Raw genomic sequence first — 23,151 nt, 5'->3', positions numbered from 1 at the left:
GGGAGACAAGGCCATGTGCGTTTTCTGCTGGGATGCCACGCCTCCTCTGTGAAACGTGCCATTCAGCCAGAACACCAGCCGAACCCAGCGACCCAGCTGCTGACTTACAAGGAATACGGGAGGCAGGCCCAGCATCTGGTGATGCCCAGATCCTGTACTGAAACACGTGGGCTGCAGCTGCAGCTTTCTAGTGGTGCTCATCCTGGGGGCAGGGAGGGGACAAAAAGTGATGCCCCAATCACCTGGATCCCTGCCACCCACATGGGAAGACTCAAGGAAGTTTAGACTCCTGCCTGGGACGTGGCCCAGTCCTGGCTGTCGTTTAGGAAGTGAACCAGTGGATGAAAGCTCTCTTGTCTCTGTGCCTTTTCAATTTAAATAAGCAAATAGAGAGACACAGAGAGAGGTTTTCATTGCGGTGGTTCACTCCTCAAACTGGCCACAATGGCCGGTCAGGGCTGGGCTACGCTCAATCCAGGAGCCAGACGCTTCATCTGGGTCTCCCCCACAGGTGACAGACTACCTCCTCCTCCAGGAAGCTTTCCAGAACGGCAGCCTGTGGACTAAGCACTGAAAGACATTCTTCCTCCGCAGATTCCTAAAGAACCGTAATCACATCTCTCGTGGTCTGACTAGTTTTTTGTCACAATCCCGAAATCCAAAGCAATTTGAGAAGCTTTAAGGCCTAAAAGGCAAAGGGCAGACAGGGTCTGCAACACCATCCTCCTGCTGTGTTTGGTGTGTGTTTTCTGCATTCGCATGGATTGTTGCAAACCCCAGGGTGCGTATATTTACTGGGGTTCCATTGTAGGTCTTTCTGTGGTTTTACTTCTGCCCAACACTGGGTGCTTCAATCCGTGTTGCCCCCAGTGCACCTGTTCCCTTGCTTCTCCAGCCACGCAGAGTCATTTCACTCTCCCAGTGACACATTTAGGGCACCTTCAACTCCTGGCGAACTTCGTTCTCTATGTCGCTTCATGGGTCTGAACGAGATCAGAGCAATTGCTATACAGAGTCAGGTTTTAGGGCCACAGGTCCTGGGGCTCATGGCCTCCCCACTATGACTGCTGTGGTGGCTCCCTGGGGCAGTGACTGGCCGCCATAGCTTCACCGTCTCCCCCTGGCTTACATGTGGCATCACCCAGCTTTCTCATTTTTTGCCAGTCTCCCCAGGGGCAGGTGACGGCTCATTGTCATTTGAACTGCGCCCTCTGCATTTTTTGTGGTCATAAATACATCGTCCCACCTCTCGGCTTGCTGGGGTCGCTCGCTGCTCCTTAAGGGCTGGCTCAGGTTCTTCAGGGCTTTTCCTGCTGCAGAGGGCACCAGGAGAACAAGTCGAGAGCGCGCGGGGGCGTCTGCCCCCATGCCTGGTGCACTGTCGCCAGCGCCCAGGAGGCTGCGAGAGCTCCCGGGGGCGGGGGGCACCAGCGGAGCCCCCAGCTGGCTTCTCACTTGGTTCTGAAAGGCGCCAAGCTTGGGGCAGGTGGAGAAAGCAGCGGCAGGACCCTTCCGTTGGTTGGGGGGGGAGCTCCCGCGAGCTGTGCTCCGGGCGGGAGGGCGGGGGCGAGGGGTGTGCTGGTGCCCTCTGCCCTGAACTCGCTCACACGCGCGCCTCGGGCGGGCTGCGCAGCAACAGGATGGAAGAGGAGGAGCTGGCGTGGGAGACCCACGGCTGTGAGTCTGGGGACACGGTGGCGGGGTGGGGTGGGCCTAGGCCGAGAGAGGATCCGCCACCTCCCCAGTCCAACTCTCCATCCTTTCGGGGGAGTCCGCCGGTGAGGTTGATGTGACCCAGTCCGCAGTGGCTACGTGCAAGGCACTATCGCTCGCCTGAGACCTCAGAGCAAGTGCTCCCCTTCCTTGCCAATTGCAGGCTGACAATGACAGGGGATAGCAGTGAGCAAGGGGAGGGAGGCTGCCCGCCCCCGGGTCTGCTCTGAGGAGCTTGGGGCCAGCATGCGAGGGAGTGTACTTCCACCGTGGTGGGCAGTCAAGCCCTTCAGCCTGTCACCTCCAGGACTGAACAGCAAGCACAATGGCTTTGAGGTGGAAAGTTCAGGGCTTTTCTGAGAAGCAGTGTGGAGTGGGGGTGGGTAATAGGGGAGGTGGTGGGAGGTGCAGGCCAGGCTGAGGGCCTGGGGTCGGCAGGCTGACCAAGAGCAGCGGGAAGCGGGCAAGAACTCTTGGTGGGGGACAGATGGAGCCAGTCTGCACTGCATTTGCTACTGCAGCTGCCATGTGTGGGATGAGAAGAGGGAGCTAGACTGGGGCTGGGTCCCCAGCCAGCTGGCCACCAGTGCCTGCAGAAGGCCCTCTGCCCTACAGACCAGCTGTCCTAGTGGGGAGGGCAGCGAGGCAGGCCTAGTGGCAATGATCCGGTCCTTGCCTCTCCTGGCAGGTGGGCAGAGTGGCTCTGCACTGGGCTGCAGGCGCAGGGCACGAGCAGGCAGTGAGGCTGCTCCTGGAGCACGAAGCGCCAGTGGATGATGCCGATGTGGTACAGGGCCCCTCCCAGGGACATGTTGGTGTGTGTCTGCCTGTCTGTCTCCGGGGTTGGGGCGGGGTCGGGTGGGGGAGCAGGGGCGGGGGTGATAGTGGGTTACGATCCCTCTGGGTCTGGGAGCCGGCTCTCGTTGCTGAGACTGGTACAGGTGGGTGGGAGCACTTTGTGTTCCCATTTTCGGTCTGTCCCTGTGTTTCAGCTGCACGGGCAGAGCCAGGACAGCAGGATGAAAACCTGCTCAGTAGGGTTACCAGGACAAAGAGCTCCAGCAGAAACTGCTAGCACTTGAGCCAAGAATTGCATGAAGTTTGACAGTCATGCTGAGTTGTAGGGCAGATAGTGCACTGCTGAGACCGAGCGAGAGAGAGGGGAGAGAGAGAGAGAGAGAGAGAAGAAAACTTACTGGGTTTTCTGCAAGTTTGGGAGGAATGCCCAATGACCAACAATGACAATGACTTTTGATAAGGATTCACTTAGAATCTAAAAAAGCACAAAACTTGAAACTTCCCTGCAGAACCAACACACTTTTCTTTGTCCTGGCTTCTCTGCTCCCAGGAAGGGGCTGGATTAGGAGTTGGGGTCAGGATCCCTGTAGGGGGACAACCTCACCCCCTCCTCTTGCTGCCTCGCTCCATCTGCTCCCTGGACCTTCCTGGACCTTCCTTAGAGGCCGGCTAAGGGTGGAACGGGGAGGGGAGTGTTGTCTTGGGTGCCTAGTACGGATGTGTTGGTGAAACATTGCAATGTCTTGCATGACTCTTTTTCCACCAAGTCCTCTGCCAGGACACCTGAGCCTTGTAAGAGAAGCTCTGGGGAGATCCGGGAGGGGAAGTCCTACTCCCCCTGCAGACAGCAGCGAATACATCCTGTGTTGTAACCACATGGGCATGCAGACTTCAGTTATAGGCGTGTAGAGGAAGTATCTCAGTCAATTTTCTTTATTATTATTATTTACAAAGATTTATTTATTGATTTGAAAGGCAGAGTCACATAGACAGAGAGAGAGCTTCCATCTGTTACTTTATTCTCTGAATATCTGCAATGGCTAGGGTAGGCCAGACCAGACTAAAGCAAGGACTTCACATGGGTGCCAGAGCCCAAACACTTGGGCCATCCTTTGTTGCTTTGCCAGGCCCATCAGTAGGGAGCTGGATTGGAAGTAGAACAGCTGGGACATGAACTGGTGCCCATATGGGATGGCAGCATTGCAGATGGTGGATTTATCTGGCCCCCATTTTTTTTAATTTGAAGAGAGAAATAATTTCTATCAGCAAATGTTCATAACAGTGGGGGTTGGGCCAAGCTGAAGCATGGAGCTGGGGAACTCAGACATGTGGGTGACAGAGACCCAAGTACCTGAGCCATCCCCGCTCCCTCTCAGGGTCTGTATTAGCAGAGAGCTGAAGCCAGGACTCCAACTGGAATGTGCTCCAATGTGGAATGTGAACTTTTTTAAAAAAAAAAGATTTATTTGTTTTATTTGAAATGCAAAGTCATGTAGGGAGAGATATCTGTCTGCTGGTTCACTCATCTAATAATGGTCACAATGGCCAGAGCTGTGCTGGTCTGAAACCAGAAATGATGGGCTTCTTCCAGGTCTCCCATGCAGGTGCAGGGTCCCAAGCACTTGGGCCATCCCCTGTTTCTTCCCCAGGCCATTAATCATGGAGCCGGATGGGAAGTGGAGCATCTGGGACACGAACCAGTGCCCATAGGGGATGCTGGTGCTGCAGGCAGAGGCTTAGCCTGATATGCTGTTGTGCCAGTGCCTAGCATGGACATCTTAACTGGCATTGTAACCATCAGGCCAAACACTTGCCTGTTTATCTGTTTTCCTCTGCGCTAACTGAACACCACAGGTGGGTAATTTGTAAGAAAAAGCAGCTTATTGGTCCCACAGTTTGGAAGCGGGAACGTTCAAGGTCTGGCAGCTGTGAGTGTGAGTTCCTTGCAGGTGGGGACTGTCCATGCACATGGTATCTTCTTATAAAGCCACTGTCAGGCCCAGTACAATGGCTTAGTGGCTAGATCCTCACCTTGAACACACTGGGATCCCATATGAATGCCAGTTTGTGTCCCACCTGCTCCACTTCCCATCCTGCTTGCTGCTGGTGGCCTTTGAAAGCAGCAGAGGACAACCCAAAGCCTTGGGATCCTGCACTTGTGTGGGAGACCTGGAAGAAGCTCCTTGCTCCTGAGTTCAGATCAGCTCAGCTCTGGCCATTGCAGCTATCTGGGGCGTGAACCATGGGATGGAAAATCTTTGTCTTTTCTTCTCTCTGTAAATCTCCCTTTTCAATAAAAATAAATAAACCTAAAAAGAATGAATAAAGTCAGTCCATTGGATGAGGGCCCAAGCCTTATGACCTCATTTAATCATGAATATCTCCCCAGATTCCCACCTCCGAATACTATAATCAGATTCAGTCTGCACCCTCTTCCTTGTTCACAAAGGAGATTACGTTTTAATGTGGGTTTTGGTGGAGATGCTCAAAGCTTGATGGGGAGACATTTCAGCAGGAAAATACTGGGGAGGGAGTTGGTGTCTAGTGATATGCCACTGGGCTATGTCCTGGACAGCTCCTGGGGACCCATGCTGGTGTGAGAGACAGTGAAGTGTCTCTGGTGCCCCTATATCCTGTTCCCAGGGCTCTTCCTGCCCCATTCCTGACACTTCACATCTTTTACTCCCCAGCCTCCATGGGCTTTTCCCTCTAGACCACGCCCAGTGTGAGCATACCCTTCCAGTGCTGGCTCTCTTAATAGCTTCAGCCCAGAGCAGTATCCTAACCCTGAACCTAACCCTAACCCCTCTGAGGCAGGGCCAGCCCCTTCTGCAAGATTCCATGAGGATAAGCTTACATTCTTGTGGTCCCTGCTGGCTCTCATAGCTTCTGCTCCTGCTGGCCATTCTCTTGAAGGTCTGCAAATAGTTGTCCACCTGCCATTGACCTAGTATGGCTCTCAGTCCTTGTCCCTGATTCCCACAGAGCCCCCCTGCACCTGAGGCCTGCGACGTGGGATGAGCTTCCACCTGGAAAGGGAGGGCACTTTGCTCACGCAGGACAGCAGAGTCAGGATCAGCAAGACCTCCCCCCCCCCGTCTGTGCAATCTGTCTAGACCTTTCTGTGTGCTGTGCCCAGCCTCTGCCACTACCAATTGTCTGCACCAGTGCCTCCCTTCCCCCAGACTCCTATAGGGCAATGCCCCTTGTTTGGGATGCTTAGAGTCTGCTGCTCACTCAGCTCCCACTGGACTTCCATGCCCAGCATGGCCAAGGCGTTCACCCTCTCCAGCTCCACTTTCCCCAGAAGAGGAGTTCTGGTGCCTGCCCCCAAGACCCCTTTCTTGGCACCTCTCACGCAAGGTTCCTTGTGGGGTCATACCTGGGAGCATACCCATCCCCACAGGGGACAAAGTCCAGGGGGAGGGTGAAGGGTGAGTGTGGGAGCTTAGGGTGCTTTTCATTGACTGGAAAGACCCCGGGGGCACAAGGGTAGTGCCTTCCCCAGATGTAGAACTGAAGCTGTGCCATGTGGGACCGGTGTTCCAGCTGCCCCAGAGGCTGCTGGGGTAGGAACTGCAGGGCTGCAGGTTTGGGTACATTATTGTAAATTTCTTGTTGGGCATGATGTTTGATACCCCCCGCCCCGCCCCGCCGAGGCCTTGTCAGCGCAGTCCTAGTCGTCTGCCTGCGCAGGATGCTGAGGTCTCCAATCACAGCAAGTCAGAAGGCAAGTAGAGTGCATCTTCCTCTTGAAGCTGTGAGTATGAATATCTCTGACTGCTTCCTTCTTTTTTTTAAAGATTTATTTTATTTTTATTGCAGAGTCAGATATACAGAGAGGAGGAGAGACAGAGAGGAAGATCTTCCGTCCGATGATTCACTCCCCAAGTGACTGCAATGGCCTGAGCTGTGCCAATCTGAAGCCAGGAGCCAGGAACTTCCTCCTGATCTCCCACGTGGGTGCAGGATCCCAAGGCTTTTGGCTGTCCTTGACTGCTTTCCCAGACCACAAGCAGGGAGCTGGATGGGAAGCAGGGCTGCCGGGATTAGAACCGGCCCCCATATGGGATCCTGGTGCATTCAAGGCAAGGAGTTTAGCTGTTGGGCCACCACGCCGGACCCAGACTGCTTCCTTCTAAATGTTTGGTTTTAAAAGAGTTTTTGAGGGCCTGTGAGATACAGGCTGATTCTTGACTGTTGATGCTGGGATCCCATTTGTGCGCTGGTTCATGACCCGGCTACTCCACTTCCCATCCAGCAATACTGCTTATGGCTTGGGAAAGCAACAGAGCATGGCCCAAGCGCTTGGGACCCTGCATGCATGTGGGAGACCCAGAAAAATCTTGCTCCTGGTTTCAGACCAGACCAGCTCTGGCTGCTGCAGCCAGTTGGGGAGTAAACCAGCAGATCTCTCTCTCTCTGTAACTCTGACTTTCCAAGCTAAAAAAAAAAAATTTTTTTGGTGGGGGGTAGTGGACATTTAGCTTAAATGGTTAGGAAGCCCTTGCCCTACACTGCAGAGTGTGAAACTCGGGTCCAGGTTCTGACTGCAGCTTCCTGCCAGTGCAAATGCTGAGCTCAGGCAACTGGGTCGCTGCCAGCATGTGTGTGAGACTCGGATTTCTTTCCCAGCTCCTGGCTCCAAATCCGGCTGCTGGGGAATGAACCAACAGATGGGAGATCTTTTTTTTTTTTTAATAAAGATTTATTTATTTTTATTGGAAAATCAGATATACAGAGAGGAGGACAGACAGAGAGGAAGATCTTCCATCCGATGGTTCACTCCTCAAGCAGCTGCAATTGCTGGACCTGAGCCAATCGAAGCCAGGATCCTGGAGCCTCTTCCAGGTCTCCCACGCAGGTGCAGGGTCCCAAGGCTTTGGGCCTTTCTCAACTGCTTTCCTAGGCCACAAGTATGGAGCTGGATGGGAAGTGGAGCTGCCGGGATTAGAACCAGCGAACATGTGGGATCCCAGCGTGTTCAAGGCGAAGACTTTAACCACTACTCTATTGAGCTGGGCCCGGGAGATCTTTTTTTGTCTTTCAAAAAAAAAAATTAAAATTAAAATTATTTCTTATGAACTGATGATGGGAATAGATGGAAACTGTTTTATTTTTAGGTTTCATTTAGAGGGGACAAAAGCTTGTAATAATATAGCCACAAAACAAAAAAAAAAAACCTCCTGTTTTCTAAATTTCTAAAGCTGGGAGCTCTGTGGCCTGGGAGGCTCTTAAGGTTGCTAATGCCATGTGGACACAGGGCCAGGTACACAGCCACGCCCCCTCACCTGGTTCTCCCCACCTCCCCGTGTCCTCTCCCCTAGTTTGGGGTGAACGCACTCCTCCTGTCTGCCTGGTTCGGTCACCTGCAGATCGTGCAGGTCCTGGTCAGCTTCGGGGCGAAGGTCCACTGTGAGAACGAGGTGAGGCTTTGGCTGGAGTCCTCCCTGACCCCCCTCCTGGGGGCCTCTGTCTCTCAGCCTGAAGCTATACAGGCCTCTCCATCTCTGCTCCCTCTGCCCTCTGCCCGTTGCCTACCTCTGCCTGACCCCTAGACCCCATCCTCTGGGAACCTTCTGGAAGCCCAGGCTGACACCAGTGCTGTGAAGCTGGGACTCCCAGCTGCTTTCATTGAGGTTTGGGAGAAGGTCTGAGTGTAGCCAGGGAGAGTGAATGTGGGGGCAGATATATGCATATGGTGGGGGTGGGGAGGGCACCCTTGCCCTCCCTGCCTGCCCTTAGCTCCCAGGGGTGGCTGTGATGGGGTAGAAGGAACAGAAGTCCATTCACCAGCTTTGGCACCTTGGGTAAACCTTGGTTTTCTCCTTTGGGAATGGGGAAGTGGCCCATCTTGGAGCAGGGGGACAGCACTGTCAGGAGAGGACCAGCAGCTCAGGGAACCTGGCATCTGTTGCTCAGGTTGTGTGTGGTTGGTTGGAGGGAGGGCAGTGAGTCAGGCGTGCTCCGGCCAGTGACACGCACAGAGCACGCTATTCCTGGCTTCTTCGTTAGTGACTGGATCAGAAATAATGTCTGGGACCTGTTTGCCCGTTCCGTGGGGGATGTTCTGGGGACAGCTGGTGATCGATAACCTCAGTGTCCGTCTTTGAGTCATTTTGCAGCTTATGACGTTTCTGCTGTAGGTGCCCTCATCCCCCCAAGCTCAGGGGTTACCTTCCTGACCTCTGTGACAACGCAGGCTCAGAGAGGCAGGTATCATTGGTCCCCGACCACACAGCCACTTGTTGTTGGCAGCGTTGTCCCTCCTGGGGAAGGGGTGGCTATGTCTGGGAGATAGGCAGTGTGTGACAGGGGCCTCCGTTCGCATATCACCGGGGCCACCTGGGCTTGCCTGCAGGATGGCCTGACCTTATTGCACTGTGCTGTCCAGAAAGGCCACGTGCCAGTGCTGGCGTACCTGATGAAGGACCTGGAGGATGTGGCCCTGGACCAAGCAGATAAGGTGAGAGCCACCTCATCGTTAGCTGGCCCCTGAGGCCACTGGTGTTCACCAAGCTTTCTGCTTTCCTGAGGGTCCCCTCTGGACTCTCAACGCCTTCCCCAGCCAGGGGAGCTGCTGGTCTGGAAGAGGCCTGGGCACGAATGGGCATGGTTCAGGCAGAACATGTTCAGGTGGCTCTGAGAGACCCTGACCATGGACCAGACAGGTGAGAGAAGGGAGCGCCTGCTCTTGGCTTCCTGGAAGAGGTGGTGTTTGCTGACTCACCTGGGTTTGGGATTACCATTAGAATAAAAGGGGGAGTTAGGGTGTGAGCAAACAGAGGAGGCAGCATCTACTGAGCTTCAGAGGGCTTCAAGGGCCCTCGGTATGTGAATTCTGTGGGGCTGAAACAGTGGGTGGGCAGGCTGGAGGGGAAACCTGCAGCTGCAGCCCCAGGGATCTGTCCTTTATTCAATGGGCAGTGGGGAGAGACCCCACAAAATGGCATTGGGTGGCAATTAGGGTCTGGGCTTTCCAGAGTGGGTGCATTTGACCAGGGGAGGCACAAGGACAAGATGCTGCAGGCTCAGAGTGGCTGGCAAGCAGAACCACTTGGGCAGGCTGAGCAAGCCTGACTCCTGTCTTTCTGGCCAGCTGGGCAGGACAGCGTTTCACAGGGCCGCTGAGAACGGGCAACTGGAGACTCTGGACTTCCTCGTGGGCTCTGGCTGTGACCAAGGCGTCAAAGACAAGGTACAGTGCCTGTGAGGCTCTGGGCTCCCTGCCAGCTTGCAGAACCCCTACCCCATTTGCAAGTGCTGCCCACTCACCTGTGCCCACCTGACTCTACCTGCACTCTTGGAAGGGCCCAGGGAGCAGGGCCTGGCTCCTGCCTATCCTGCAGGCATATTGCAGGCTACACCCGGGGGAAGCCCTGAGTTATGGTTTCTGGCTGCAGGAGGTACATGCCATAGCCCTCAGGAAGAAGCTGTGATTAGCTGTGGCCAGGTGGCCTGGTGGCTTGGCTCTCCCTGGGGACAGGGGCTGTCTGTTGGTGGAGGTGTTGGGAAAAGCCTCATCCCTACCACTGGCTATGCTGTTGCTATGGCAACAGGTGGATGGGTGCCATTGACTCAGGGTAGAGAGCTGAAGCTCAGGGTTTTGCTCATCTGAGGAGGGGTGAGGGTGGGGGAGCAGAGGAGATGGCCCTGCAGGTGACTTGCATCATGAAAGGTGTGGTAGCACATTGTAGACCATGCTTCTAACCAAGGTAGTGCCTCCATCATTAACCTTTGCGATGGTGTTGTGGCGGGGACTGAGGGATTTCTGTGTAGAAGGTGGTGACAGTGAGCTCCCCAGACAGCTGCACCACAAGTGCTAGACCAGGAAGTGTGGTCACCAAGTGTTAGTTCTGTCTTAGCTGGGGAGGATAAGGCCTAGAGATAGGGGTGCTCTGGCTAAGGGCACACAACACGATAAAGGGAGGGCCGGGTGCAGGAGCAGCACAACCCTGGTTCCTGGTGCCGAATCCTGAGTTCCTTGCCCTCCAGGGGCACTGAGCCCTGTGAGGGCTGCAACAAATCCGTCCACTCATCCTCACAGGACCCCACAGCTCAGAGCAGCCCTAGCTCCTTCCTTCTGGAAACGTGGACTGAGAAGGTTCTGGGTGTGCCAAGAAGGAGTAGGACAGCCCCTTACCAGGACAGGCTGATGGAAGGGGACAAAAATGACCGTCCCTTAGCAACCCTGGGAGAGCCGGAGCAGCAAACACAGAGGAGAGAGATGTGGGTGGTATGCAGGCGAGTCTTGCCATCAGAAAGTCAAGAGAGAAGTTTTGAAGCTTGCACCTCCCTACTGAACTCTGCTTTCTGCTTAAGGAAGGAGGGGTGGTGTACTGCATACTGATGAGGAATGTGGGTCAGGCCCTCCAGCTTCCTGAAGATCCCCTGGACACAGCCGCTTGCCACCATGGCTGCCTTTCCTACGGCCCGTGGCTCGTAGCAGTGGCTGTGTGCGGGCCCACACAGGCAGAGGGCACGCAGAGGGAGCAGGACGGAGCTAAGTACGGGGTGGATCGCTAATTCATTCATGTGGTATTCCAATGCTCATAAAGGAAGCCCAAGGGTTTCCTCTTGATCCCTTGTGAAAGCGACTGTCCTCTTATATGTGTGCAGCTTGGCCAAGGGGTGGTACATTTCTCATTTTGAGTTGAAGTCCAAGTGCCTACTCTGTTACATGCTGGTGAGCGGCCATTGCTTGCCCCTGCCTTTTAGAGGCCCCTGCTTCCTCAGTCAGGATGCTCTTGTTTCTGGTTGTTCTTTCTGGAAGATTGATTTATTTATTTGAAAGACAGTGTTACAGAGGTGAGAGTAGAGCGGAGAGATGGAGCTTAACTTCCCCTGCTTGTTCACTCCCAAAAATGTTTGGAGTTGGACTGGGCAGGAGCCAGGAGCCAGGAGTTTCATCTGGGTTTCCCAATAGGCTGTAGGGGCTCAAGCATTTGGGCCATCTTTTGCTGCTTTCCCAGGCACATTAATGGGGAGCTGGATCAGAAGTGGAGCAGCTAGCACTGGAACTGGCACTCATATGTGATACCTGCTACACCACAGGGCCCCCCCCTCCCCACCTAGTTTTTCAAGTATTGGGTCTGTTTTGAAAATATAAGGGAAGTGAGAACTTAGTTTGATTTCTGGTTCTGCATGGCCTTGGCCCTGCTGACAGAGCAGCAGCTTGTCATATACTTGTGACAATCCCTCTCTAGGATTCCGAGGTGGTAAAATAAGCGGGCGACCTCAGCGGGCGCGGGGGCTGTGTGCCAGGCTTCCTCAGGCGTCCTTCCCCTGCAGGAGGGAAACACAGCGCTTCACCTGGCTGCCGGCCGCGGCCACTTGGTGGTGCTGCAGCGGCTGGTGTCCCTGGGGCTGGATCTGGAGGAGAGGAACGCGGTGAGTCGCCCCCTGCGGGAGGCACAGAGATGAATCCGGCCCCCCAGGCGTGCAGGAGCGCGGGCTCTGGTGGTTCCCTCAAGCCGGGAAGTGATGAGCCTAGCGTGCGTCCCCGGAAAGCTGCTGTGGCTACAGCAGGGTGGTCAGCAGCAGAGGCACTGGACTAGCACGGAGGCTGAGAACAACTCCTACTGAGAGGGCATAGCGAGCACGTCCAAGGACAGGGGCCTGGCAGTGCCCAAGGGCTTGGTCCTGTCGCCCCCCTTCCCCACTGCCACCTGTACCCCCCTTGCCTTGTGTTTCAGGAGGGCCTGACCGCCCTGCACGCCGCTGCAGAAGGTGCCCATGCTGACTGCGTGCAGCTCCTCCTCGACGCCGGCAGCGACGCCAACGCCCTCACCCAGGTGGCCATTTCCCACTGATTTTCCAGGTGCATTAGCTGGGCGGCTGGATCGCAAGAGGACCAGTTCAGATTCAAACCAGCGCCCATGTAGGATGCTGGTATACACAACTATGTCACGATGCCAACACCTTGCAGTGTTGTTTGGGTTTCTTGGGAGCTTACAAAGCCTCTGTGATAATATGATTACCTCAGAAGCACATCACCCATTTTACAAATAAGAACATGGAAACTTACAGATTATCTTAGTTCATTTTCTTTTTTTTTTTCTTTCTCCTCTCTTGTCTTCAGTTGCTTTGTTGAGGTGTATGTTGCATCAGGCCCCTCATTTAGGCGCACAGCTCCATGGTACCCACAGTCATGTTCTCATTGCTGTCATTTTCTTTTTAATATTTGCTAGGCTATTTCTATTTATCTGAAAGGCAAAGCAAAAGAGGAAAAGGGAGGGGGGAGAGGAGAGAGGGAGAATATCTTCCATGTGCTGGTTTACTTTCCAAATGTCTGCGGCATCTAGGGCTACACCAGGCGGAAGCCCAGTGTTAGCAGGCAGCTGGATCAGATGTGGAGCATGGCTTGATCCCAGGCACTCTGGGATGCAGGTGTCCCCAAATGGTGGCCTAACTCTGTCACAAGGCCCACTCAAGCCCATGCCGCTCAATTTTAGAACATTCTCATTAAACATTGGTTGTGGGGGGGAGAGAGAGAGAGCGAGAAGGATCTTCTATCCACTAGTTGGGTCCCCAAATGCCCACAACAGATGGAGCTGGGTGGGTGGTAGGGTAGAGCTAGGAGCTGAGAACTCAATCCAGGCTTCCGTGTGTGTGCGTGGCAGGTACCCAGTTAACTTGATCCACCAGCACCACTGTCTCCCGGGATCTGCATTAGCAAGGAAGCTGAGATCAGGGGCTGGAGCCAGGACTCAAACCCCAGCATCCTGCTGTGGGTCTCAGGGGACTTAGCCCCAAGGCTAAACACCTGCTTCCAAGCAGCCAGAAGCTTCTTCTGGGTCTCCCATGTGGGTGCAGCTGTCTTCTGCTTTCCCAGGTATATTAGCAGGGAGTGTAGCAGCTGGAACTCAAACCAGCCCCCTATGGGTTGCCTGTACTGCAGGCAGCTTGGTTTAATCTGCTGTGCCACAGAGCTCGCCCTAAAATATATATATATTTTAAGTATTATTTCATATGAAAGAAAGTTATCAAGGAGAAAAAAAAAACATAAGAGATATACATAAAATAGTCAAATGGCAATTGTGAATTCAGCGAGAATGTCAGTATCAAACTAGTTCGCCAAACTTTGCAGGAGTATGGAAACTACTGGTCTAACGGAGTGGAGAGAACTGTAACCCATGAGGGGCAGGGTCTTCCCTAGGATACACAGTCCGTACCTGGCCTTGGCACAGTGCTGCTCTTGGTCAGCCAGGCCCTTTTCTCTGTGCTGGGTTCTGGGAGTAAGGGCAGGAGAGGGAGCTACACAACACCTCCTTCAAGGAGTAGTTATGGGCGTTCAGAAATGAGGAGCTTGCGGCCTCTGGTGGCATTCAAGCTGCCCCCTGGGACGTTAGGCTGCAGCCCCAGCTTGAGGCTCCCACTCCATGGAGTGGCAGGCAGCAGGCTCTTCTGGTTGCATTTCCCACTGGGAGGTGGGCACACTTACTCAGCTGGGACTTTGCTGGGGGTGAAACAGCTCCTCCTGCCCCTCTGCCAGATGCCCTGCTTTTAACACCAAAATATCCCACAGCCCTATCTACCCAATCTCCTTAGTCTTCCTCTAGGTAGCCACCTGCTCAGGGCCTGCCACCTGCTTGTCCTTGCTGGACAAGGAATTAGGTGGACTTGGCTCTATGCCGCCCCCAGGGTTTATGATGGGAGTAAGGAAGAAACAGAGACCCCCATGAGCAGCTTTTACTGATCCCCATCCCTGGGCAAGTCACTCAAATTGCCAGCCTCAAGGTTTCATGGAGCTAAGAGGCCCCTGTGGGGGTGGAGGGTGGGTTGAGACCTAAATGGAACAATGAAGCCTAAAGTGCGTTGTCAGTGGTGCTGTGAGGGCTGCTGTGACTCTGCATTTCTTCTAGAAAAAGCTGAGCTGCCTGCACTATGCGGCCCTCAGGGGCTGCGAGGACGTGGCCAGGGCGCTCATCCGAGCAGGAGGCTGCACCCAAGTGGCAGATCATGTAAGTGTGGGGCCTAATTGGAGGGAGTCCCCATATGGCCCAACCTGTGGCCACAACAGGCAAAAAGGGGGCACTTTGGGCCCTGGGAGACTGCCAGGACTAGAGGAGCCAAATCTTGCTCCAAGAGGAACAGGGTTAGAAACCCAGTTTGCCCTGAACTATTTACTGCTGTCCTCTCCCCATGTATGCACTGCATCTAAGTGAGAATCTTTCACGTTTCTGACCATAGCTCCTAGCTGTTCAGTGTGTGTGTGTGTGTGCTTGTGTGTGTGTGCTTCCTTGTCTGGCTTTGAGGCCTGGCAGTACCACCATTTAAAAACTGAATAACTTCAGGGTGAGCTACTTCACTCTCCCTTGTCCTCTGTCTCCTTACCCATCTATAGTTTCTTAGGACTCCATTTTGCCAATGAGGAAATAACTTCATTAGGTTGAAGATAGCTTCAATAGGAAGCTTCATTAAGAAGCTAAAATGGTTTCTATATTTGAAATGACTGTAGAAAAGACAGAGAAGAAAGGCAGATTTATTTATTTGTATTTAAAAGGCAGATTTACACAGAGGGAGAGACAGAGAGCTATATTCTAGTAGCTGGTACACCTTCAAAATGGTCACAATGGCTAGAGCTTGGCTGGTCTAAAGCCAGGAGCCAGGAGCCAGGAGCCAGGAGCTTCTTCCAGGTCTCCCACACGGGTGCAGGAGCCCAAGCACTTGGGCTATCCTCTGCTGCTCTCCCAGGCCACCAGCAGGTAGCTGGATCAGAAACAGAGCAGCTGGGATGTGAACTGGTGTCCTTTTGGGATCCAGTGCCAAAGGTGGAGGCTCAACCTGCTCTGCTACACTGCTGGTTCCTATTATAACCTTTTTGTAATTAATAACTGAGGGCTTTTCTGACAACAAATGTGAATGTATACCATCAGTGTTACTGGCTTGGCATTGATCCACAGTCCGTGATACTGTATCATCTACAGAGTGTGATGCTGTGTCAGTAAATCCATGTTGTCATTTAGATGGGGCCACAGACCCCAACTGGTGGGCATAGAATTCTGCAATTTTGAGAGAGGCCTTGGGTAAGCACTGATCATTCATCTCATACAGAAACACTTACCTGCTCCCTACATGCTGGTGGATGGAGAGGCCCAAAGCCACGGTCCCTCTTAGCCATGTGATGAGAACATCACCCCGATACTTCTTAGGTGGCTGAATGTTTAAGAAGCTAGAAGGGTTCCAAACCCACAAGCACTGAGCCCCACCCAGAGCTGGGGACGACCCCTGACTGACGAATGTGCCCCCTTCCACAGCAGGGAACCTCTCCAATGCACCTGGCTGTGAGGCACAACTGCCCCGCCCTGGTCCAGCTCCTCATTGATGCCCACAGTGACCTGGATGCCACTGACCATGTAAGTAACTGCAGGAAGCCTCGGGCCCCTCCGGGGGCGGGGGTGGACAGGGAAGGGCTCTGGTCAGCTAGCATGGCCCAGAGTTCAAGGGCTGTTGTTTTAGGTCCCAGAGGTTGAAGGTGGCATCATTTTCATGTTCACATGTTGAGTACTTCAGAGGTTTTGTTCAGAGCCGCACAGCATGGGAATAAACAAGTCCCTACAGTCAGCTGTCCTTGGGCGTCTTCCCTTGGTCCGGGTCTGACTGGGAGCTGCAGGCCGTCCCTGTGTAATTTTTGGCTGCTTAGCTTCCTGGCTTTCTCCCCAGAGGCAGCAAACGCCCCTACACCTCGCCGCTGAACACGCCTGTCAGGAGGCTGCAGAGCTGCTCCTGGTCAAGGGGGTCGACTTAAACCTGACAGATAAGGTACCTGTGCTTGCCACCCACCTGCCTTTCAAGATGTCCATGCCTCCCTCTTTGCTACCAACACCTCCTCCTTATTCTCCTTTAGGCTGTCCAAGCCTCAAAACACAGCATTTCAAAAGCAGCCACTTCCAGGCAGCCTTCCCACCCTTCTGCTACCTTCACCTCTCTCCTCTGGGTTCATCAGTCCCCTTCCCCATGTTCCGTGGCTGCCTTTCCTATTTCCTGGTCCCCATAAGACTGTGAGCTCCTTGAGTCGCCTGGTGGGGAGTGGGAGGAGTGGCATAAGTGCTTCATTGCTGCCCTCCTACCCTCTACCTGGGACCAGACTTGGGAGGACCTCGCAGCTCTCACTGTGTTCTGTGTGGCTACCTCCTGGGGTGGCTTCAGAAGAGCCTGGGTGGGCAGGGGGACTGAAGTAAGGTTGGGAGGTCACAGGTTCAAGAAGGTATGGGCACTCGTGCATGTAACCCAGCAAGGCCAGTCTGGGAGGTGGAAGGCCGAGTCGAGGGGCTGGGTTCAGGCCTGAGGCTGCACCTGTGGGAGGGAACTCCCTGCTTGGAGCTGGGCCAGGGCCAATGGCTGGATGGGAGGAGCCGCTTGCTGTGTCACAGCTGGAGCCAAGGGCCTGGGGTCTGGCAGGAGACAGGCAGATGTCACAGATGCGCCCACGCCCCTTCTCTGGGCTCTGCCCCTTCTCTGACCACGTGTGGGCCTGTCTCTGACCACAGGAGTAGTGGCCCCTGCCTGTGATGAAGAGGAGTTTCATCGTGTCCAAGGCTTTCTAAAGAAATGCAAGAGCTGCCAGAATTATTACCATTGCCCTTTAAAATTCTTCTAAATTTTTGGAATTATTTTTCAGTTGTAACTTACTATTCACCTCTGCCTTACAGTGGGGGAAGACTGCCCTGGCTGTGGCTGCCCGTGGCAACCATGTCAGCTTGGTGGACATGATCATAAAAGCTGATCGTTTCTATAGGTGGAAGAAGGTATGGAGGCCCACACATGCTTTCTCTGTGTTGGAAAGGGGCCAGTCATGGATCCGGCTGGCTTTCAATCCCAGTTTTGACTGGAGGGTGTTAATGCTGGTCTCAGGTACCACTACGAGTAGCTGGATGAGCTTCCACACACACTGACCGACACAAGTGGACGGAGGGGACAGTGCCAGTGTAGAGGGGCCTGGCTGTAGTTCCTCGCTGACAAGTGCATAAATGCACGCATGTGTGGGTGCCATCTCACAGTCATCCCCAGGGACTCGGACACGTTGAGTTCTGAGGAAGATGTGCTGGGATGGATTAGTGATGTCTGCGGTGGGCTTGGAAGAGGAGAATGGCAGAGTGCAGGGCCAGGCTGTGGCAGTCAGCACCGGGGGAGGGGACTTGTGGTACCCCCAACAGGCTCTGTTGTCCTTGCTATAAAAAAAAGTTTTGATACACACAATTTTTTTTTGCAATTCTTCAGTTTTCACAATTAGTATACTACATAAGTTGCATATTGTAAAACCTAGTTTTCTTTAAATGTTTACATTTATTTTTTAAATCCTTTTATTTTCCTTGAATCACTAGTAAGTTTTAACACTTCTAAGGAAGCCTTTTCATTAATACCTGGACCCAAGTTTAAGCTGAGTCAATTAAATAACCTTAGATATTCTAAACTAAAATTTGTGGGATAGATTTTTCTTTTGAAGCACTTCAAATGCTTCCAAGATCTCTAAAATTATCTCAGTAAATCCAGTAAATTAAACCAAAAAATCCAAGCACATAATGCATACCAATGTTTTGGTCAATGAACAACAGGCTGTATAGATGAGGGTACCTGAAAAAGTTTGTACAAACTGGAAGAGTTGCTTTTTTTAAAAAAAGAGATTTATTTATCTTTATTGGAAAGGCAGATTTACAGAGAGAAGGAAAAAGAAAAAGAAATGTTTTCCATCTGTTGTTTCACTTTCCAAGTAGCCGCAATGGCCAGAGCTAAGCTGATCTGAAGCCAGGATCCAGCTGCTTCGTCTGGGTCCCCCATGTGGGTGCAGGGTCCCAAGGCTTTGAGCCATACTCCACTGCTTTCCCAGGCCACAAGCAGGGAGCTGGATAGGAAGTGGAGCAGCTAGGATACGAACCAGTGCCCATATGGGATCCCAGCTCATATAAGGCAAGGACTTTAGCTATTAGGTTACTAAGCCCGACCCAGATTTTCTTTATTTTTATTGGAAAGGCAGAACTACAGAGAGAGATGGAAAGATAGATTGTCCTTCTGCTGGTTCACTCTCCAGATAGCCACAATGGCTGGAGCTGAGCCAGTCTGAAATCAGGAGCCAGGAACCTCTTCTGGGTCTCCCACAAGGATGCAGGGGGTCCAAGGCCTTGGGTTATCCTTTGCTACTTTTCCAGGCCCTTAGCAGGGAGCTGGATTGGAAGTGGAACCACCTTGATATGAACCGGTGCCCAAATGGGATGCCAGTGCTACAGGATACTTAGCCAGCTACACCACTGTGCCAGGTCCCCAAGAGCTAAGTTTATTTTGGTGCAAAACAATCTGAAATCTGCATGAAACATTTAAGGGATCTTTTGAAAAGTCCATGGAATGTGAGTCTTGCAAAAGAAACAAAAAACAAAAAAACCCACATCTGCACGGAGAGCCTGGTGGGGGTGTGACTGCTCGGCTTCTGCTCCCGGGTTCTATCTCCGCAGGACCGCCTTTCCTGCAGGGACTCCCATGACCCTGCTACAAGGAGCCTGACCTTTAAGCAGGACCACCGGCAGGAGACGCGGCAGCTCCGCTCCCTTCTGTGGCGCCTGGCCTCCAGGCACCTGCGCCCCCACGAGTGGAAGAGGCTGGCGTACTCCTGGGAGTTCACCGAGGCTCACGTGACTGCCATCGAGCAACAGTGGACAGGTACCACCTCGTCCTGCCCATGTCGGCGGGCAGAGTGCTGGGGACGCCTGGGTATGATTCTGGGAACCGAGCCTGTGCCATCCATAGCCCAGCCCCACACTGCGTCCAGCTGCCATTTGTCCGCCTCACTCTGCACAAGCTGGGTCTCTGCCTCTGCCTCCCAGGGAACCTGTGAATTTCACTCTGCCCACCAACCCACCTGATCCATTTACTCCATCAGTTACCTGCTGCACTCAAGCCACTCCTGGTAGAAAGAAGCCGGTCCCTGCTGTGGAAGCTGCTCAACCTCTATTTGGAAACACTGACCCTGGCACAAATAAAAATAAGGCATATAGCTATCAGGAAGGAAGACAGCAGTGTTCATTTCAGATGCTTGTGAAACTAGGAAACACAGTCTTATTAACTGAAAAACACTCGGAGTTAACCAAGTAATCCAATGAAACAGCTAAGAATGTGATAAACAGACACCATAGTATGTACCATCAGTTGGGAAGGTACATAGTACTGCCTGCCTTCCTTCCTTCCTTCCTCTCTCCCTCCCTTCCTTTCTTTCTTCATCTTTGTTTTTCTTCCTCGCTCTTTCCTTTCTCTTTCTCTCTCTCTGAGGGGCAGAGGCAGAGAGAGAGAGAAGAGAGAGAGAGAGAGAGAGAGAGAGAGAGAGAGAGAGAGATTGAGCAAACTTCTATCCCTTGCATATGGGTACAAGGTCCCAAGCACCTGGGTCATCCTTTGCTTCCCTCCCAGGTGCATTAGCAGGAAGCTGGATAGGAGATGGAGCAGCCAGGATTTAAACTGGTGCTTATATGGGATACCAGGTACCACAGGTAGCAGCCTAATGCACTATGCCACACCACTGGTCCCTAGAATGTTTTAAAGCAGGTCTTTTTTAAAAGATTAATTTAATTTATTTGAAAGGAAAAGTAACATAGAGAGAGGGCAAGACACAGGGAAAGAGATATTCCATCAACAGGATTGTTCCCCAAATTGCTGCAATGGCCAAGGTCAGGCCAGAACCTACATCCAGGAACAGCACTCTGATAATGAAGGCAACCGGCTTAACTGCTGCACTGCAATGCCAGCCCCTAAAACAGGCTTCTGTTTATAATAGTGTGTGTCTCATTTGATAAAGAGAAACATGATTGACACACACAAGTAAACAGTAACAACTGAACAGGAACCCTCATGTGGAAAGCAGCTAAGTTGCCTTTCATAGGCTTACACCCCATATCGGAGTGCTGGTTTAGCCCTGATCCAGGCTCCTGCTAATGCAGTCTGGGAGGCAGCAGGTGATAGTTCAAGTGCTTGGATTCCTGCCACCTACACAGGGGACCAGGGTGGAGTTTTGGGCTCCTAGCCTCAGCCTGGTCCAGCCCTGGTTTCTTGCGGATCATAACACGGAAAACCAGTGGATGGAAGATCTCCCGTCATTTGTCTCTGTCTTCCAAACACTGAAAAGAACTGCTTAACGGGTCAAAGGTGGCGCCACGTTAAGCAGAGCTGTGGCCGAACACTCACAGCTATCCCCTGGATTAGATGACGCGTAGTCCTCACCCACCACCTCCAAACCTGGCTATAGACAGGAGGCACCTGGCAGCTGTGACAACCCCAACGCCCAGGCTGCCCCAGGAGAGGGTAGAATCTTTTGTGGGTGTCAGGGTAGAGGCGCTGGATTCTAAGGTTTCCTAGGAATCTCCAGGGAGCTGCTAAAGTGGGCCTTTGCGTGCTAAGCAACCAGCAAGGTAAGTGCCCCACGCATGCATCCTGGTTGACCACAATGTTTTCTGAATGCCCATCTGTGGGCATCGGGTGCGGTCTAGGGGCCCAAGACACCAACCCTGCTGTCTACAGCCACAGCGGTAAAGAGCCGGGAGAGGAGGAGCCAGGAGTCTCAGCCTAGGGCTGGGGTTAGGGCGGCCTGATTGGCCACACTCCTCCTCCGTTTTTCTCACTTCCTCCTCAGGCACCAGGAGCTACCAGGAGCACGGCCATCGAATGCTGCTCATCTGGCTGCAAGGTGTGGCTATCGCAGGCGAGAACCTAGGCAGAGCGCTGTTTGAGGGCCTCGTGGCCATTGGCAGGAGAGACCTGGCGGGTACGCGCCCCTAGATGGGAGGGATGCGGCAGAGCCCCAAACCGGTTGCTTAGGCCTGGGGCGCTGAGCTGCACCCCCACTCCCATCAGTGCCGTCCTCCCAGACCTCCCCTTCTCAGCGGTACGGTGATTCCCAGCCCAGGTTTCCCCATCAATGCAACGAAAGTGTTAGCCCAAAGGTACGCTACACCTGTCCTAGTCCCCACAGCCACTATCATCTCAGCCTTGGCAGTTACATTCTTTTTTTCCAGTTTGCAATAAGAATGGGATTGTTTGTTCCATCAAATATTAAGATATAGAAATCCAGACTGGCTTAACACAAACTATTCGGTGGCCTATCCCAAAACCTGATTTCCAGGTAGGCAAGGGTGTCTTGTGGAATCATCAGGCAAGCAGAACAGAAGGTTTCAGAACTTAATTCTATCAAAAGCAAAGTCAGCTCATGTCCCCTCTCCCCCACCGGAAAAAAAAAACAAAACCTGACACTGATATGTGTTGGCAGGTGCACTGGGTGGGGCAATCACAGAATCGGTAAGGTGGTTGGGAACAGCACGTTAGCTAAGATGCAGCAGAAACATGCTCTGGTCCCTGTGTCTCTCCCGACTACTTACACTCAGGCAAGGTGGAAGAGCAAGGAAGCATCTCTGTGTGAAGAATTAGGGATTTTTTGTTGTTGTTGTTTTTAATGTATCAAAATGTTCTTTTTTTTTTTTTAAGATTTATTTTTATTACAAAGTCAGATATACAGAGAGGAGGAGAGACAGAGAGGAAGATCTTCCATCCGATGATTCACTCCCCAAGTGAGCTGCAATGGGCCGGTGCGCGCCGATCCAAAGCCGGGAACCAGGAGCCTCTTCCAGGTCTCCCACGCGGGTGCAGGGTCCCAAAGCTTTGGGCTGTCCTCGACTGCTTTCCCAGGCCACAAGCAGGGAGCTGGATGGGAAGTGGAGCTGCTGGGATTAGAACCAGCACCCATATGGGATCTCGGCGCATTCAAGGCGAGGACTTTAGCTGCTAGGCCACGCCACCGGGCCCGTCAAAATGTTCTTAAATATAATCTCTGCGTCTTCGGTTAGCACAAACTCTGGCAGGTGAGGAAATCATAGTACTGACCCCAGATGGCACAGCCTAGACACGGTGAGGTCACAGGAGTCTTGTCTTTTTGCAGAAAGCATCAGGAAGAAAGAAAACGCAGAGCCCCATGGCCCCCGGGGGTGCACGATCATGTGACTGGAGGAGCCAGACTTTCGGGCCTGGAACTGCCCAAACAGAACAGGGCCACCACGTAAGGGCTTTTAAGTGGCCAATGTTAACAGAGTCCAGCTGTGGAGGAGTCCAGCAGGCAGATGGCCAACGCTTGATTTGTCACGAGGCTTGGTCCAGAGCTTGTGTGGTGGTCCAGAAGCCATCATTTCCCATACTGTGGTCCTAGCAGCCCTCAGCGCACCTTCATCTCTGGCATCTGGCAGCCTCCTGGAAGTGCAATGAGCCATGTGCACAGGGTACAGCATGGCCCAAAGTGCAAAAGAAGTCTCCGGCCACACTATTCATCTGGTGCTGGGATCAGATGCCAAACCCAGCTATCCTTCCTTGACACGAGGGCTGTTAACACCCCTTCCAGAATGGACTGCCCTGACTTCTCTGCTGGATTTTTTTTTTCTTTTTCTTTTTGGATCAGAAGTGGAGGAGTTGGGACACGAACCGGGCCCATAAGGGATGGCAGCACTGCAAGCCTGTTGAGCTACTGCACCAGCCTGCCTTCGCTGGCTCACTCCACAGCTGTTAGTACTTACAGATCATTTGTACAGTTTGATAGCCCTCATTCTCCCCTCTGGTATTACAGTCGGTAAAACTTCTAAAACTCTCAAAATCACTTCCCTTTATAAAAGTAGCTGC

General features: G+C 53.0%; 1 protein-coding gene across 1 annotated transcript; it reads left to right on the top strand.

Annotated features, from left to right (window-relative positions):
- Window positions 1-1,640: 1,640 nt before the first annotated feature.
- Window positions 1,641-22,645, top strand: ANKDD1A (ankyrin repeat and death domain containing 1A). Its single transcript, XM_058665280.1, has 14 exons — window positions 1,641-1,694; window positions 2,402-2,500; window positions 7,839-7,937; window positions 8,873-8,977; window positions 9,611-9,709; window positions 11,803-11,901; window positions 12,207-12,305; window positions 14,376-14,474; window positions 15,771-15,869; window positions 16,177-16,275; window positions 17,166-17,261; window positions 18,960-19,164; window positions 21,125-21,256; window positions 22,424-22,645. The coding sequence occupies exons 1-14, from the start codon at window positions 1,641-1,643 to the stop codon at window positions 22,483-22,485; spliced, it is 1,446 nt and encodes a 481-aa protein (XP_058521263.1). The 3' UTR covers window positions 22,486-22,645.
- Window positions 22,646-23,151: the final 506 nt, after the last annotated feature.

The sequence above is a fragment of the Ochotona princeps genome, chromosome 6 (assembly GCF_030435755.1).
Source record: "Ochotona princeps isolate mOchPri1 chromosome 6, mOchPri1.hap1, whole genome shotgun sequence".
Taxonomy (NCBI): Eukaryota; Metazoa; Chordata; class Mammalia; order Lagomorpha; family Ochotonidae; genus Ochotona; species Ochotona princeps.
The sequence above is the reverse complement of the archived record's forward strand: the minus strand, read 5'-3'. Positions and strand labels throughout refer to the sequence as shown.

Bases quoted from the DNA above. Each gene is read 5' to 3' on its own strand.
- ANKDD1A (XM_058665280.1), top strand. From the start codon at position 1,641: ATGGAAGAGGAGGAGCTGGCGTGGGAGACCCACGGCTGTGAGTCTGGG. The intron at 1,695-2,401 runs GTGGCGGGGTGG...CTCTCCTGGCAG, and splicing joins GCTGTGAGTCTGGGGACACG to GTGGGCAGAGTGGCTCTGCA. The intron at 2,501-7,838 runs GTACAGGGCCCC...CCTCTCCCCTAG, and splicing joins CAGTGGATGATGCCGATGTG to TTTGGGGTGAACGCACTCCT.